The sequence below is a fragment of the Solenopsis invicta genome, chromosome 4 (assembly GCF_016802725.1).
Source record: "Solenopsis invicta isolate M01_SB chromosome 4, UNIL_Sinv_3.0, whole genome shotgun sequence".
NCBI lineage: Eukaryota > Metazoa > Arthropoda > Insecta > Hymenoptera > Formicidae > Solenopsis > Solenopsis invicta.
In genome coordinates, this window is record NC_052667.1 from 28,429,385 (window position 1) to 28,446,865 (window position 17,481).

Consider the following 17,481-nt stretch of genomic DNA (forward strand, 5'->3'; position numbering starts at 1 on the left):
AGAGACAAAGGTGTTGGAATATCACCTCCATCCACCGTGGTCCGTATTAGCCCACTTTCTCTGATAGATTGCATATGATTATGCGTGATTGTTCTACTTATCTCGACGCAGTACGACGCGGTCGCCGCGACCGATCGTTCCGCGAGCGAGTCTCCGTATCGCAGTTTGCTTTCACGCGCGGCGCGCATCGCCGCTCGTACCGACTACTACCCGCGGACGACCGACTCTTTTTTTTTCTTTTTCTTCCTCTCACGTCGTCTCATCTCGTTGTCAATTTCTCATTCGAACAAAAGGAGCGGTACGACGACGGCGAGGAACCAGTCTCGTTATGAAAGCGCGGATATCTCCCCGACAGGATGCGAAGTGCGTGCACGCATAAATCAAGCTGCTCAGCTTGGACGACTCTATTCGCGGAACCTTGCTATTTTGCTATTAGAATCAGTCCCCGTGGGAACAAAGAAACAGGTTTTACGGATTGCGAGACACCGTCAATTCTACTTACGAGACATCGCGAACGCATCCCACGAAGTCAGGATAAAACAAATTGTTGGATAATCACTTTTAATGATTATGATTTTAATTATTCATACGAAACCTTGGAAGTTTATTATAACGGCATTCATAGTTGGTTCTTATATAAGGCTATTTCAAGCGCTGTCTATATTTGTCACATTACATTTGTCACAGATCAATCACAGAGCGGTATTAAAACATTAAGACAGTTTTCAAATGAGAATCGCTTTTTGATACCTATGTTTATGTTTTTATTTTAGACCTAGCATGCTTTGTATTAGCATAAACGATCAAATTTTTTTTCGCTGAATATTTTAACACGATTGATTTGATTAAAGTTGGAATCTTTGATTTTATGTTTGTTTACATAAAACATTAAATGTTTCGTATAAAAATTTAATTATTATAACATAATATTACTATAAAACATAAAACATTTAATAGTTGATGCAAATCACAGGTGCTACACTTTTAAACTCACTTTTAAATTTAAACATGACGCACGTCTCGATAAAACTATGCGCTGAAGCATTCGTGATGTTTTGTGCAAATTATTTCATGCTTTTTTAAGTAGACGTCGTGTACATAGATATAATAACTTATAGAAAGAATTAATATATCTCGTAAGAAAAGAGATATTGCCTCTTATCGATGTTGAACGTTTCGTCTCATATTACATGAAAAAGCGAAAAATATCGTGATATCTCGACGGAGATTGGTACAACTTTTCGCCGACATTCCGAGCGCGCGTAGTGTACATGTATATACGACTGCATGCACGGAATGTGATAAGGAACAAGTGGGGTGGCCCTTGTGACAAAATGTGTGCTAAGGAGGTCGTAAAGGAATAAAATCTATCGCGCGTTGCGCCGCGATCTTAGCAGCGGGCGCGCGCGCTTTGGCTTTCATGGGAAAGTTTAGCGACAGATATTAAAGAATCGTAAAGAGCGAGTTGCGCTATGCACGCGTGCGTATGCATACGTGTACGTGTGGAAGGTGAGTGTGCACGTATGTTGAGAAGAGAAACACGACCAGCCTTATCCAAGGTAGGGTGTAATTTATAGTTGAATCCATAGCGAGACGCGCAGCTGCATGATGTCAAGCTGCCGCGAGTCGCGAGACGGCGCGGCGCGGTGGCGGCGGCGGCGGCGGCGACGGCGGTGAGACGCTGCATCGGTGGCGGTCCACGAATGCCGATTGCCGGTTGCTATTGACATTCAGCGATACCGCGGTAGTCGCACGCCGTGGAATGAAACATGCAACGTGCTACCAGTCACAAAATATCCCCCTTATCTATTAGATTTGCATATGCAATGGACAGATATATCCGTAGATATATTATGGCTATACACTTATAGTTATTAATTTTTTCATAGGAGAGATTTATACCATCCGGGGAAAGGGGTAGCGGTAATAGCTCTCGAGCTCGTAACGAAAGACGGAAAGAATTAGTATTCAAAGTATTGCGACTGAAATCGAGAAAATTATTAACTGTAGAATTAAAATCTATAGATTGAGAAATGGAGAATGAGTGAAAAATTGAAAAGCCAGAACGAGGAATAGAGTTGTATAAAGAGAAAACGATTTCCCTACGATTATTCATGAATGAAATACGCCTGAAGAAATAATTCTTTTCCCGAGATGGAAATTAAAGGCAGCCGGTCTTTCCAGCTCTTCGACTGGTTTCTATCCTACTTGTCAGAGTGTCGTCGGCTCATCTCAAGTTGAAGGTCCCGACGTTGACGTTGGGGCAACAACCTTGCGGCTTAGAAAAGCCATCCCATTGAAAAAAAAATCAATGTGAAGGTCAACCTGATCGCTTTTCCTTTCGTCGAGTTTCGCTCGCGGCGAAACGCGTTGCGATTTTTGCGGTATCTTCGTGACAATGACACCGTGGAAAAGATTACGCGACGCAACAGGAAACAGGTTGCGCGGGCGAACGTAACGCATGACGATAATGTCATGCGAGATGCGGGCTCTCAAAGACACGCGACGCCCGTCTCTCAAACGCACGGCGGTGATAATGTGTCCTTATGTCGGTCGACGATGACGAGTGAAACGGCATGTCGAATCACGCGAGAACTCTCGCGGCGATAGTAAAAGTAGATAAGTTTAGAGCGACTCGCGCCTTGTACATTGAATAATTCAACAAACTTGATATTATCTCATATTACGAAATTAACATTATTGCTGGAGATATAATTGAATTTCTACGTGACGAAAAGGAAATTGTGAGATTTCGCCGAGGCGGAGCTGGAGGCCTGACAAATTAGATTTCCACGTGATAAAACGGAGAATAAAATCTCTCTGCGGTGTGGCGCGGCGATTAGACAAGTCGTAATGTAGACCAGACTTTACGTTTTAATCGCGAAAGCGCCAGTAAACTCGAATATACGACTCTTCGATGAAATAAATTAATAGTGGCGTAGAAGATATGTTCTATTATCTAATACACGCGATACACAAGGCGATATCGGGGCGCCGCGTCTGTCAAAATATTGCTTAGCTCGCACCGCTCAGAACTTTTACGTTGCATAAGTGCATGTTTTGGTTTTCAGAGCATGACTCGTTCGTACACCGTTCGCATTCTGAGCGTATATCGGTTTCGTTCGATGGAAAACGCCGTGGAGATCACGCGGCTATCGTGACTAGGGAAAAATCGGGACGATATCACTGCAGAATGGAGATTAATCTGAGAAACGAACGAACCGATAACTCTCTGGGCGCGGCTGTACCTCCGAGCAATTCGAAGACCAGCGCTGGCTGCTGGACGCTTAAATTGTTTCGGAGAATAGATCGTTTCACGGAATGTTTTCTACAGGGTGTTCCAGCTAAATGGGAACACTTGAATATATTCGCTCATGTAAATTGTAAAAAAATTATGCAAAAATATACAGTTCCCATAAAATTTGCAAGTAACATTTCTCATAAGAAATTTTAATATATTCTATGATGGTGAAATTTGTAATTTATTTTACGCTTGGAAAGATTTTCTACGTTTCTGTTTTTTTTTTATTTTTTAATAAAATAATCTACGCGATTATAAATGACTCGATTACACGTAGCGAAGAAATTTTTGTGACCTTAAAAAATAATTCCCATTTATTATTTCAATTGATATATTAACTAATGCAACTACACGGAATATAAAGATTTTTTTCGAGAACGCCTCATATATTTTCAAGCAAGTTCCAGAAGAGCACTGTTATTACCGTGCCGCTTCTTTCGATCCAGGTTGAAAGGCTCTATCGAGAAATCTCTTTCGGCATACAATCTAATCATGATTTATCGACACGCTCCGTACGATGAGTAAGACTGTCTACTGCCACTGCCTGGAGAAAGTTAATTTGTCATTACTGTCATTATGTTTTGCTGTGTAAAATTTTTTTATGCACAATTTTCTTTTTGGTTAACGTCCTCAGATAAATTTCCGTTACAAGTAAATTCCCGCTAGCAGGAAACGATTATTTTTCAGCGTCGCGTTACGCGTGCGATGCATCTCCATCGACAGACAGGCGGGCGGACGAGCGGGCGAGCGGGCGAGCCAATATTCATTAAAGCAGTTAATGTCCTGTTAAGAAAAGGACTCTTCCAATCTCCATCATGAGGCAGGATCAAGTTTCTACTTTGTGTGGGAAAGAGAAAGTGTACACTCCAGCGATACTAATTTCTTCACCTCCGTGTAGTCTTGCGTTTATTCCTGAAAAACGATGTCACGGCGCACCGCGGTATGTTATTTGAGGTCGTACTGGTAAATGTAGAAGGTTAAATCGCAGGCAAAACGTGGTAATCGGTTGCGAGGCTCAGACCACCGGCACTTAGTGCGTTCACTAAGCGATTTTTACTTCCGCAACCAGCGGGACGTGCCGACGCTATCTAAGAATTCAAGATACCGAGGGTAACTGTGTACAGCCGCTGTACGGCGGTAGTTTCACGAGTAGTCTAGCGGTAAGCCTCCCACATGGCATATTTTACAACGGGCACGTACAAAAATTACCGTCAATTCGCATTCGTATCATTCTCGTGCACTAGTATTATCTTATCTCGGCAAAATCTTATGCTTTCTTCTCTCTCCTTTTATGTAATTTACTTTTATTACATATTTTTATTGTATCTAGAAATGGTATTTCTTCTTTCCTCTATATTCTCTCAACGCGCTTCTTCTCGATCGACTATCCCTTTTTCTCTTTTCATTTTATTTATACATGTTTTCTCTGCATTCCGTACAATTTATCTTGCTACATTTTTCCTCCATGCGCGCATTACTCTCTCGTTTTTAGAAAACTATTATCAGAATTAAATTAACTACAACTGTTACCACGTTAGCGAGATATATCTGAAACGAATCGATTTATTACGATATCGTAATTTAATTTTTATGTATAAAAATATAATTTAAACGTGTTTGCGAAATAAGATATTTCTTGCGAGTCTGAGAGTCCCCTGTAGCTCAAAGGATACGCTACAAGTTCCAACTTGGAAATGATGGTCACATCAATGTTCCTAGTTAACGGGTGACGCCAGGCGAGTGAGTCAGCGCACGCATACAAACAAAGGCAAATGACTCTATAATGTATGACGAGTCATAGTGAAAAAAAACGCATCAACTTTCCAGCAACGTGATAATATTAATCTTTCGATTATAGTCGCTACAATGGTGCGCGTACAAAAGATGGATCTTCCGGCGGGGCTTCTTGCATCCGAACGATCTAATTCAAACGAAATTGTTCGTGCTGCGTACAAAATTCGCAGTCACAGCCTCTATTCATCGTGATTCGTAATTTCTTTTTAGTACTTAACAAAACATCCTATATAATATGTCATTTGCAATTCTCTCTCACGCGAGAACAACCACCGCTGTGTAAGGCTTCCTTTTTTATGCAGCCATCGAGCTATATCTCGAATGCGCGTTGCAAGTCTTCCTGTGACTTAAAATTATCAGACTTGACATCATTCGCATCCAAGTAAATGAGTTTATTATTTACAAATGAAATTTTCAACTTTGTCGTATTTATCTCCAACTTGTTAATTAAACCTCCGAGCAGCGCATTAATTAAACCTCCGACGAAACGCTTCCACTTGTATGTGGAACGGAATGCAAATTACGCGGGAGGGAAAGAAATAATGCTAATAATTTACACCGTACGGGCAATGCCGCGATAAAGCAATCTCGTTCGGAACAACAATCAAACGGATTGGGTGTACGCACGTACTGATTTCGCGTCTCAACGTTATGCACCGCGTAATCGTAAATCTCGCGTTCATAGAGCGTCGTAAAAAAATATCAGCTGGTAAAAATTTTCTATTCCCTTTCACTCGCGCAGTACACCACCGCGCGTGATGGTGACGCAAGCACGACAGCACGACAGAACACTGCGAGTTTCCATCGCGTATCCTCGCGATCGTGTATCGCGTGCGCGATGCATACTCGAGAAGTGATTACAGCCTCCGTACGAGAGAAGAGAAGATACAGCCGTCGCCGTATAGGAGTCGCCCAAACGTTTCATCTTTTCTTCACGCTACTCGGCAATTTAGTCTCGTTTTGAATTCAGAATAATTCGAAGACTCGAGTTCTTTTAACGCAATATATCGCAGGTGCATTGGCGAAGGCGGAACGCGCGACGAGTAAGATTGCATCCGGGACCTTCCGTTCGCAGCTGCTAACCGAGTTATCCGGGCCGTCCTCACCTCATTTCTCGTCACCGCGTTTTTATTCGACCGGATCCCACTGTATTCCACGGTAGAATAACTTGGGTTTTGTCAATGATCGGATCTGCGGTTTCGCGAACATCTCGTAAATTTTAGAACGGAGCTCTAACGGCATAGCCACTGAGACTTGTTATACCTGCCTACAACCTGCCCACAAAGTGACCAATTACACATATACGCCGATAAAGTTCGCGAAGCGTTATTGTTATCGAACGCCTAACCGTTTGAATCTTAAATTAAGCTGATATTATTTGTATCTACGAATCCCTTGCAATCTTATCATCACGAGTATTAACATTTTTTATCACACGTTGTTAAGAAGATAAGACAGGCACAAAGTTTACAAATTCGCACAAAGCGTACGATACAAAACATCGTTAAAAGTAGTGTCAACAACAACGTATATCGAGATGATCTATTCGCATTCCATCGATAACTTTAGAATTGATAAATGTCGCGCGACAATACTTTATTCGCGAGAGATCGATTTGTAAAATCGAGTTAAATGTAAACACAGCAGGCAGCAAAAGATACCGCGCGGCTCGTTTGTGTGCACGTGCACCGTGCACCGTGCACCGTGCACTAGTGTGCACGATGCAATTCCGTTTTACATAATCACGCGGATGTCGTATTAATCAGGAATCTAATTTAACTTAACACGATATTACGCGGAATAGAATTCGCAGTGCCGCGCGGCCTGATCTCGCCTCACCATAAAGAGACCGTCTATTTAAAATCAGTCACAGCTGGTCGTGAAATATAGGTATAGCTTACGTTTCTAACGTGAGCTAGTTTTTCTTTCGGAAGGAGGACGAGCGTCGTCCTAATATCGCGCGAGTATGGAGTTCCGTGCGATGTGACGAGCGCGACCGTGCGCGCTTCCAAAAATACTCTTAACTGGTCCAAAAGCCAAACGGCGGTAGTGTCCAGCTTCACTTATTTTCTCCGAGTTCAGGCATCCGTTGCTGCACGTTGCGTCGGCGAATCGTTCGAAATATTAATTAACCATTATCGCCGGGCGGACCGCTGGATGTCAAGCCGACCGATGCTATCCCAACTTTCTCTTTTAAACGATATGCAACTGGCAAATAACCGACAAACGAATCATTTTTGACGATATTATGACGTAAGTCGATTGCGAGCACTTGGATAGAAAGTCGAAAGGATGGGAGGATACGATGCCTTCCCTTTCCTTTCCTCTTGGCCAGATAATTAAATTTAAATTTAATTCAATGACTAACGATCCGGCAATCGGCGTGATTACCGGATACTCCGTGCGACTGACTCCATAAAATTCCACAAAGATCTACTTTCTCTTTATACGGACAATTCCACTGGTGAACTCGCTTGACCTCGAACGACCGACTTCAACATCCACGAATGTCGTTCAACGGAGCATCCACGCATCGCGATACGCGTCGAGTGTCGATGACCAAACGCGGTGGAAAATAATATGTGAACCGGAGCTCGAGTGTAATAAAACCGGAGCACGAACGAGGATCGATGGGTTCGTGGTATGTAATTAAAGATATGATAAGTATACGATTGATCGAAACGTGAGCGCAGCTTCCTGGCTTCCATGATCTTAATAGCGATGATAACGGCTGTTATTATTATATTTTATGTCCTTTGCTTTATCGAATGCGGAATTGAGAATTGACATAATATCGAAAATAAAATACCAACGCGAGCAACGTAACTTTTTACACGACGATTTTCCTTTCGTTCTTTTATGAAAGGAAAATCCGATATATGTAATGATGGTTTCTCGCTCGAGAGGCAAGCACGATCCTAGATGCATTTACTCAGATAAGGCCGATAGCGTTTGCTGTAATTGCTTCATTGTTTCATTGTGTTTTTCGGTGCAACAATAACGGGACAAATATCACAATGAATCTCAATCTCGCGTTGCACACCGCGAGAGAGCCGCGCGGATGGTCGGAATTGGCTCAAGGTGTTATCTCGAATGAAAAACTCACGGAGGAGAGAAGCAAGATCGACGCGAGGGAATTAGGTTTCGGTTAGCAACAACGCGCATAAAATATTGAGAATGGATGCAACGAGCGCGCCAGGCAAGAAAATATATAGCGTCTCTCTCCGATCGTAACTCGGAACACCGACTTTCACGTTCTAAATTCCATTATCTTTACCGCCGCGCCGCGCCACGCCGCACTTTTTACGTCCACGTGCTCCGAAACAATTCTATTTCATCGGCCTCAGGCGCGGTGCCATGGGCCAATCGATACTCGAACGAGAAACTCCTGAGAAACTTGCTCGTGCAATTAGATAAAGAAGCGATAAATTTTCCATCGCGAGGGCTTACCAAAATGTATATCCACTATGCTGAAGAAGAGAAGGAGGAAGAGAAGAAGCGGCGCACCGTTGTACGTCAGCGCGAAAGCGAGATAGCACGCGTATCCACAAGAAGAGGAACTATACGAAGAGGCGAGAAGCCGAGCGACCGAGAGCATCCACTGTAGCACTACGAGCACTCACAAGCTTCGGTAACGAAGCGCATCTTTCTTTCTTTCTTTCTTTCTTTCTTTTTTCCTCTTCTTTCTTCACAGCCGACACAGAGACCGACGACGACGAGACGGCGAGACGACGGGTCGGGAACGTCTCGAAGCCCCGGTTCCCCGCTTCCACGCGGTGGTTTCGTCGCACTCGTGCTCGTCACGACGCATGAATGACTCCTTCGCCACGCCGCGCCGTGCGGGGTCACGCCAGGGTTTGTTCGCGGTAATCGGTGGCGGTGGCGGCGGCGGCGGCGGCGGCGGCAGAGAAATCACGTCGAATGGACCGCGCGAAGAGATTCGAGCTCCAAGCGTAGTACCGTGGTATGTCTCGGTTAGACGGGACGGACGAATGGACGGACGGATGGAAAAACGAGTAGGAGGCGAAAGAAGAAGGGGGGAGAGAGAGAAGACCCGAGTGGCGGCCGGTTAAACCCGTAGGAAGAAGAGACTCGTCTGGCTGACCCACGGTACTATACGACGATTGCGATCGTAGATTTCTCGCCGGCAAGAACCCCCGTTGCTTTTTGAAAACCGGAGTAGAGACCACGTTGGCCGGTGTGAGAGATGTGCGCCGGTGGTACAAAAGCCGGAAAGACGAGCCACGCGCGTTGCACGAAGCTACGCGAGGGATGCCACGATCACAAATCAAACACAAAAGACGCGCACCATTTGCGTTTAAATATAGCAATGCTCTAAAAAAAAAAAGAGGGTTGAGAACTAGACAAATGGAATGAGGCAAACTAGGGAGAAGGAAAGAGAAGGAAGAACGAGAAGATGAACGTGGAGGGGAAGGAAGAGAGAAAGAAAGAAGAGAGGACGAGGAGGAAGGGAACCTTGGATCAACGTGCTCGTTGTAACGTGCCCGTCCACCGGCGGCGACCGTGGAACGGCGAACTCTGTCGGCTCGTGCAGCCGGCAGGCAGCTGCTAGTCTCTCCAACGCGCAACGAAGCGCATCGTTTGCGTCCGAACGCGAGCCTCGGCAAAGATCGGAGCCCGGAACAAAACAACGAACGTGGGGTACGCGCCGACTGTTCGCTCTCCCCACCCTAGCTGGGGACTGGGGACGCCATCACATCCGCTTCTCTTACGCTTACGCTGTTGCCGTAGGCCGGTCTTAGCTAGCGAAAATTCAGCCCAGTACGCACGTGCTCGGCCAACGCGGCATTATTCTTAGCACGTTCCAACGTTATTCCGCCGAATCGTGCCGCTCCCTAGCGTTCCCGCTTCGCCGTTAACAATTAAATCGGTTAATAAACTTGTTGCTTCCCGGCTAGTCGAGCTAATTCATCAACATATTTATGCTCCGTTCCGCCTCGTGCATTTTACGCCAAATCCAATTTACTTCTAAAAGAAAAAACAGGAAGACCAGAACGAGCACACGCATAAAAATTAAATTTTCCTGAGGAAAACTTTTAAGACGTACATTTTCCCTTATATAAAGACTCACAGTGATTTTTTCAACACTTACTTATTATATAATTTGGATGGAAAAAGTAATTATATTGGAGCACATACTATGTTTCTCTACTCAAGAAGTCTTTTCTACAAAACAGATTCACTTGACGTTTCAATAGAGTCAAAGGAAACAAAGAAAAATAAAAGGGAGACCCAAAGGGACATCTGGCATATGTCTGGCATAAAAAGTGCCACATGGCGAAACTTACCAATGAATGAGAGAGGTAGAAAAATACTAATAACTTCATTACGTAACAACTACGTAAATATAACAATAGAAAGCAGTACGTTACTTACCATGTGCTCTATCGCTTTTTCCTCCAGTTCTGGTAGAGTCCAATTGATGTGGAAGCTCAAAGGTTGAAGACGCGACTCCATTTCTCGTAACCATTTTCTTAGACATTTCACTTCGCGTTCAAAATCTATTGAAACAAATTGATTACATGTACATAACGATAAACCACATAATTAGCTGAAAAACGTGTAATTTTTTTTTAAGGCAACAGTCCCCGCTGGTATAATACCTGCTGATATATCTGCTTGTTGACTAGATACTGATCGGTCTATAGGCGCCATAATTTGCTCAACTAGTTCCCATTTTGCATTCAAGTGATCTACACGCCATGCCACTTCGTCTTTTAAAGCAGGGGCGCGAGAAATTAATTTTTCCGCTTGTTCATTGAACAATTTGCGTCTGTACGCCTTGCGTCGCAGCTCTTCCATGTGAGCCTAATTAATTCAATTTTTTTAATTATTTTATGCGATGTACTTTTATCGTATACTTTAAGACTAGTATTCATAGTCATAAATAATTTTCAATATTTGATTGAAAGAGAAAAGTGAATAAATGTACGAATCTTCAATTAAATACGCTTTCGATCAAAGATTGAAAATTATTTATAGCTATAAATACCGGCTTAAATTTTAGATTCACCGATACATACCGCACGCAGGCTTTTGTCTAAAAGATTTTCTTCCTTAGAATAGACCAATTCTTGAAGAATTCTTAACCACGAGTAAAGCTCTGAAAATTGATTGCTGACTTCCTTCAAATTCCATGATTGCGTTGACACGTCTGTTTCGTCCCATGTTAGTTCACCATTTGCCTCCTGAAAAACATTAAAAAACAAAATTGTTTAACGTTTACGTTTCATCTTGCATCTCTGTGCATAAATTCAAAAATGACTTGTAAAATAACTCAAACTTACCTTGCAAGTCTCGATTAAATTAGTATCCATAATATAATCATAATTAGACCTTATAGCAGCCCAAAAGTCATCTTTGCAGTCTTCATAGTTTAGCCACATTCTTTGAATATTTGTTTGCTTTGGATCTTTCCTAGAATCATACCAGGTGAATTAATATACGAGATAATTCAAAGAAAAGTAGCATCAACGTACATACAACTAAATCAGAGATTTATCATGACTAATACTAGTGACTAATATTAATATGAGCAAACCTTTTCTTGGTAAGACTGTTGTAGAGTCTTTCCGTCGTTGTTCTGACATGTTTCTGCCTTTCTAAGCTTTGGCTATTTGGCTGAAGTGACGTTAGTGAGGTACTCATCCTTTTTGCCTTGTGGTAATCTGCATTCAAAATGTACAGACAAGATTATTTTTTTCTGCTTGGAACAAAATTATATAAAAATTTCACTTTTTTTTATACAATAACATAATTATATTCAACAAATCAGTTTACCATCTTGGTATATCGTAATCGAGAACCGCACGTGTAAACATGTTTTGTATCATGAAATTATTTATTGTGTAATACTGTCTCAATTCCTTTTAAGATATGCATATTATTGGTAGGAGGAATTTTGCATACCAAGTGCCAAGGTAGTTCATTCGGATGTAACCCTAACTTTAAACGAGAACTTTCGTTCTTGGCGAACGGCGATTCTTCGCGCTGAGCGCTAAAATAGCAACACGGCGCGGCGCGAGTCCTTGCACGAACGTGCTAATTCCAGAAAAAGAAAAAAGGGAGAGAAGAAAGTGGCGGAGCGGCGCAACTTTGCCATTTGCCCGTCGGCCGAGATAAGACCGCGCGAAGGCGAAGGCGAAGGCGCCCTGCGAATCGAGGAGACATGCTCACCCGTGTTGTCGACAGTCATCGGAGCCTCCGATTAGGTTGTTTTTGGTCCGGTAGCACGCATCATCGCTACCGTCTCGCCGACGAAATCGCGAGAACCGATGAGAAACCGGAGAACTGCTCGATGTCGGTGACTCGCGCGGGATCGGTGGTGGGGTACCCGCGCACACATCCGTAGACCGAGGACACACCTGCTGTCACCACGCTGGCGGGGGAATGTCACCGGGCGATGAAAAATCTCATCGCTCGCTATCACCGCTCCTCGCGTTTTCCGACGACCGGAACGATGACGCGATGGCCCGATAACGGCGACGGCGACGACAGGCGACGGGCAGTCCGCAGCAGCCGGCTGGTGTAGAGTCGATCTAGAGTCGTGCGACGCTACACCGACGACATAACCTTCCTCGGGACGTCCGGAACGCAAGGCGAAACGGATCCGCTGAAATTCCCACGGCGACAAAGAGCTCTCGCATACCAATACCGTGCGCGCGTTCGGCGCTCGTCGGCGTTCGGCGTTCGGCGTTCCTCGTCCACACACTCCACACGGCGATCCGACGATCGGATTATGTCAGCGCACCTCCGGTCTCACCGATTCCCGTCGCCGGTTCGCACCGCCTGCCGAAGACGCGAGAACTTGGAATTTACCGTCCTCGACGGCACCTCGTCGACTTGGTTAGCTGTACTCGACGTTAGGGACGAGCCTCCCCCCTGATAAGCATTTTCGGAGCACGAAACTCCCAGAAGGAGATCCGCAGGTGCAACGAGTACAGGTGCGGCGCCGACTAACGGAAATCTGTCGAATGACGTTTCAACTGGCCCCGTTATCGATACGCGATAAAACAGTCGACGGTGGACCGATTTGCGGATCTAACCTCTGAGCTACGTGGGCACTGGGCTCTTCAGGGCTTTTTTTACTTTAACTAGTCCCGGAGAGAGTGCACGAAACGTCAGAAATATGACAACGACAAATTACTTGGACTTGGACATAAACAAGCTGTTCGAGCAGCACACCATTAAAGAGATCGAGGAGATTCAGAAGAAGATTCAACTGGAGAGCGATAGGAAGAAAATAGAATTACGAACTTTAGTTGGGTAAGACTCGTTCAACTCTAGCTTGATTTTTTAAATATATGTATTTTACTCCTTATCTTTTATTCCTTTATCGATTTGTCTTATTATTTTAAAACTTATAAGAAAGTACATTATTCGAAAGCAAAGTTATGTCAAATCTTGGAAAAAGAAATCTGTTGGTATGTTTTTACACTAATGATTTTTAGGGAAAGATATCGAGACTTAATATTAGCTGCCGACACAATTGGAAAAATGAAAATAACATCCGAGAAAGTTACCACAAGAATTGCTAATATAGAGGATAACTTTAGAGAATTGCAAAAGAAATATCTTATTGGCTTCAAGACAGAGCCGGTTGAAGACAAGCTGGACAAGTAATCTTTTTTTTAAATATTATTTGCAAATATCTGAAAGTATATAGAAAATGAAACATTATCATGTTAGCGTTGGAATCTAAACTGGAAATTTTTTTTGTAGAAGAGGACATGTTTTTGACTCTGTTATCATACAAATTAAAATCTTAATGGACATTCCACAATACATTTGGACGAGCATCGAGAATCAGAATTTGTTATTCGCCACACAGTTATACATAATAGCGCAACATATAAATTACAGTCTAATGTTTGAAGTTGGCAGCGGCGAGCTGTCGCATAGATATCCAATCGTTTCAAAGCAGTGGGATGTTATTATGCAGTTTAAGGGCATTATATCTAACGAATGCAATAAAATATTGCAGTCGTTGGATGTTTCAACTATAGTTGGTATACAAATTGTTGTTTATTTTGTGATATTTAATCGTTAGTTACTTATGATACATTTGCTTTATAGAATGCTGCAAACTGCTTGGCGTCTCTCGTGTTTTTAAATGAATCTTCATTCGTGGATCTTTTAGAAAGATTAATATTCACAAGAAGTCATGCCATTAAATCTGTTGTTAAAGGAGAGAGCCATGACAGTGTCAAAAATAAACTGAAGTTATGTATGAAGATACTTATACAAACTATTCATTTAATATATTCATGTTTTATAAGTAAGTATTTATTTTATAATCCTAATTTAAAGCAAATATAAAATTTTAATATATTTTACAATATGATTATAGATGCAGATAATGCACCAGGAGGCTTAGTCTTACAGTTTATAACGGATATAAAAGATCAAGAGGCATATTCTTTGCTATCACAACTGGATTTAGATCAAGATTTACTTGAAGAGTTTTTGCCATCTGTTACTAAACATCATAAACCATTCGTTCAGGATATACCAAAAAGCTTTTCTTTGTCAGCTCTTCAAGAGAGCGTTAAATTTTGGTTGGAGTGGGTGAATGATTTTTCTAATCACGAAGTCACCAAATTATTAGATTTAATAGTTTCTATTAAAGGCCTGTATAATGTTCGGGAAGAAGCTATCAATGTAAATCTTCCGGAAAATTGGAATTCCATATGGGAAGAGCTTTCGTTACCAAGAATAAGTTTCTGGATGGAGTTCTTTCAACCTATTATAACTAAACGTGCAAAATGTAATTTTATATAATATCTACATAAAAAAAAGAATAAAAACTCCATTTGTTTTAATAATTAATAATCATTTGTTAACAGGTATTATAACGGATAAATGGACGGCTACGCTAGCCGATTTAAAATCCGATATAGTGGAATTGCTTGATAAAATAGCACATGATAAATTCGAATTTCCGGAACACGATTTACGGTGGTTTATTTGGAAAGATTCTCCCACTGACATTCCGCAAAAGCTTACAAAGAATGGTGGATTAGATAACAAGAGATCATTGCTAATGAAGGCTAAAGGATATTCCCCAAATGTGATGAAATTGTGTGAAAAATTTGACGAAAGTCTATGTGCACTATTGTCCGATCTTGAGCATTATTTATACGAGACTGAACGAGTAATAACAATAAAAGATAGTTTGCTTTCGGCGAACATATCTTTAATTGCAAATTCATTCTCCGATCGTAATGAAGTTCAAGAGCATTTGCAAATGATTAGTACCGAAAAGATCGAAGATCTTGTACAATTTATAAAGAACACGTGCGTCAATGATAAACCCAAACATGGTCAAAGGAATATAAATGCTATAGTTTTAGCAAGATTTCTCTTTGCATTAACTAGTTTGTGTCCGAATTTAAACAAGTGTTTTACTTTGACGAAAGTATCAGGGATTACCATCACGAATGTTAAATGGCAAGCTGTTTGCGATAATTTAAAGGAAGAAAGTACTTGCATGTGGTCCATTTGGGCTAATGTATATAAAGCTAAAATATCTGAACATATGAAGAAATACATATTAAGAGAGCCAATTGATGGGCTGCGCGTCCATTGGATCGTTTCGGAATGGGAGAAAGTTACCATCGAAGAAGAATCTGGAGAGGGAAAACGAATAAAGTCTGAAATTTTAATACCATATCAACCATCGATACCTTTACAAAAATTCTTGATCGCTATCTGCAAAGATTTAAATAAGATTATACCGCATACGCTTCCAAAGTAAGTAAATTCTGCAATAGCTAACAAAAATTGAGATATTTTATTTATTACGATGTATTCTATTTTTCAAATTTAGGAGGGTACTGCAGCAAATTATCGAAAACATCATTACAGAATTATTTAATTATTATCTTAACGCATCTAAAAATATAGACATTAGACAAAAGCAAGCGTTTCAAGTACTATACGATATAAGATATTGTACATTGCTCATGGTGCCTCATGAAAATAAAATTCTTAATGAATTATCAATCAAAACGTGCGAAGCAGTGCTTGCGAAAATAGATCCGTTCGATTATGATGTCTTTAATCCGTTCATCCATACCAACGTTAAAAAATCCGTTCAAAGGTCTTTGGTAAGTGTATTATTAAAGAAACTAGAGATTTTATGTGATTACAATAAAATTTACAATAACTATTTTTATTTTAGTTGATATTTGGAAACCTGATTAGTCATTTAGAACAATTACATTCGACATTGGGTGCGCGCCATGAACATACGGGCAATGACAAAGTCGAGCCTCCTGCAGTACTAGCTGTTTGTACGGGAGCACCATGGTTCCCGCCATTAACTGTAACTGCTCCAACAAGGAATTTATCAATTTTATCGGTGCCAATACCTGATAAAACGCAGGTTTGTATCAAATACTCTTCTATATCAGTTATATAATTAATAGTAAAATTATCAAGCTAAAATAGTATATTTATTAATTTTTAAAGTAAACATATATACTTATTCCTAGATTTTATTCTTTGAATGAGATAAAAATATCACGAATAGATTTGGTAAGCCGGTAAAGCGATTTGGCATGGCGTGACTTTGCATTAACGCAACTAATCAATTTTGAATTAATGCGATTGTATAATTTGATTCATCCTTTTATGTTGCTTATTATGTTACTTATTTGTATTTCAAATGATAAAAAAAGTTATGTAAAGATCATGTTACATTGAGTTTGTTAAAAGAAAATATATTGTAATTGTAATTTAATATATTGGATCATTAAGTATGAAACTTTACACACACGTGTGCGTAAAGTTTTATACTTAATGACCCAATACAATATAAATGCAATTGGAAATAACAACTGCTATCCAGCTAAGATTCTCAACATAATTTAATAAATATTTTTCGAAAAATCTATTTTTCCGAGAGCGCAATTGGTGCTAACACAGTCGTGTTAATATATTGTTTGTATACATATAAAATAATTGTCTTTTATGTTAAAATTTGTATTTATTTACAGCGCAAGAAAGTAACGAAGGAACCTGTAAAAAATGATTCTACTAGTGCAATAAAGTCCGGAGCGGCTGCGTTTTTCGCTATGGGATCAGATTGGTTTGGCAGTAGCAATTAACTATTTTTCTTATTTTAAGAATATTGTAAATATTATACATTGTAAATAATATGTTGGTAAAAAATATCTTTTTACTATCTATTATCTGTTTTATACCAGTTAAATAAATTAATCTATAAATATGTATTATAAAATTTAATAGAACGCTTGATCTTTGGATGGAATGAGATTGATTTATATCAAACCAAAAGACTGCAATTGATGAAGACTGCAAGTTCTTCTTGGGCTTGTCAAACGATTACTTATAATTTGAGT

At 40.9% G+C, this 17,481-nt stretch overlaps 2 protein-coding genes across 3 annotated transcripts in view; one reads left to right on the top strand and one right to left on the bottom strand.

Annotated features, from left to right (window-relative positions):
• LOC105200379 overlaps positions 1-12,432 on the bottom strand; it is a 41,962-nt gene extending 29,530 nt beyond the window's left edge. Inside the window, exons 1-6 of the mRNA XM_011167905.3 lie at positions 12,293-12,432; positions 11,658-11,784; positions 11,404-11,533; positions 11,140-11,304; positions 10,720-10,924; positions 10,493-10,617 (exon numbers count right to left, since the gene is read on the bottom strand). Of these exons, the coding sequence (XP_011166207.2) occupies positions 10,493-10,617; positions 10,720-10,924; positions 11,140-11,304; positions 11,404-11,533; positions 11,658-11,784; positions 12,293-12,311 (771 nt within the window). The 5' untranslated portion in view covers positions 12,312-12,432. The remainder of the gene's footprint in view (positions 1-10,492; positions 10,618-10,719; positions 10,925-11,139; positions 11,305-11,403; positions 11,534-11,657; positions 11,785-12,292) is intronic.
• Positions 12,433-13,043: 611 nt separating this feature from the next.
• Positions 13,044-17,370, top strand: LOC105200378 (conserved oligomeric Golgi complex subunit 1). 2 transcript variants are annotated; one of them, XM_039448124.1, is made up of 10 exons: positions 13,201-13,381; positions 13,567-13,734; positions 13,838-14,120; positions 14,192-14,393; positions 14,466-14,882; positions 14,962-15,868; positions 15,945-16,224; positions 16,299-16,502; positions 16,612-16,654; positions 17,116-17,370. In XM_039448124.1, the coding sequence occupies exons 1-9, from the start codon at positions 13,245-13,247 to the stop codon at positions 16,627-16,629; spliced, it is 2,616 nt and encodes an 871-aa protein (XP_039304058.1). In that variant the 5' UTR covers positions 13,201-13,244; the 3' UTR covers positions 16,630-16,654; positions 17,116-17,370. The 2 variants fall into 2 exon arrangements, with proteins under 2 accessions (XP_011166205.1, XP_039304058.1); XM_011167903.3 differs by lacking the exon at positions 16,612-16,654 and having other exon boundaries at positions 13,044-13,381; positions 17,116-17,365.
• Positions 17,371-17,481: the final 111 nt, after the last annotated feature.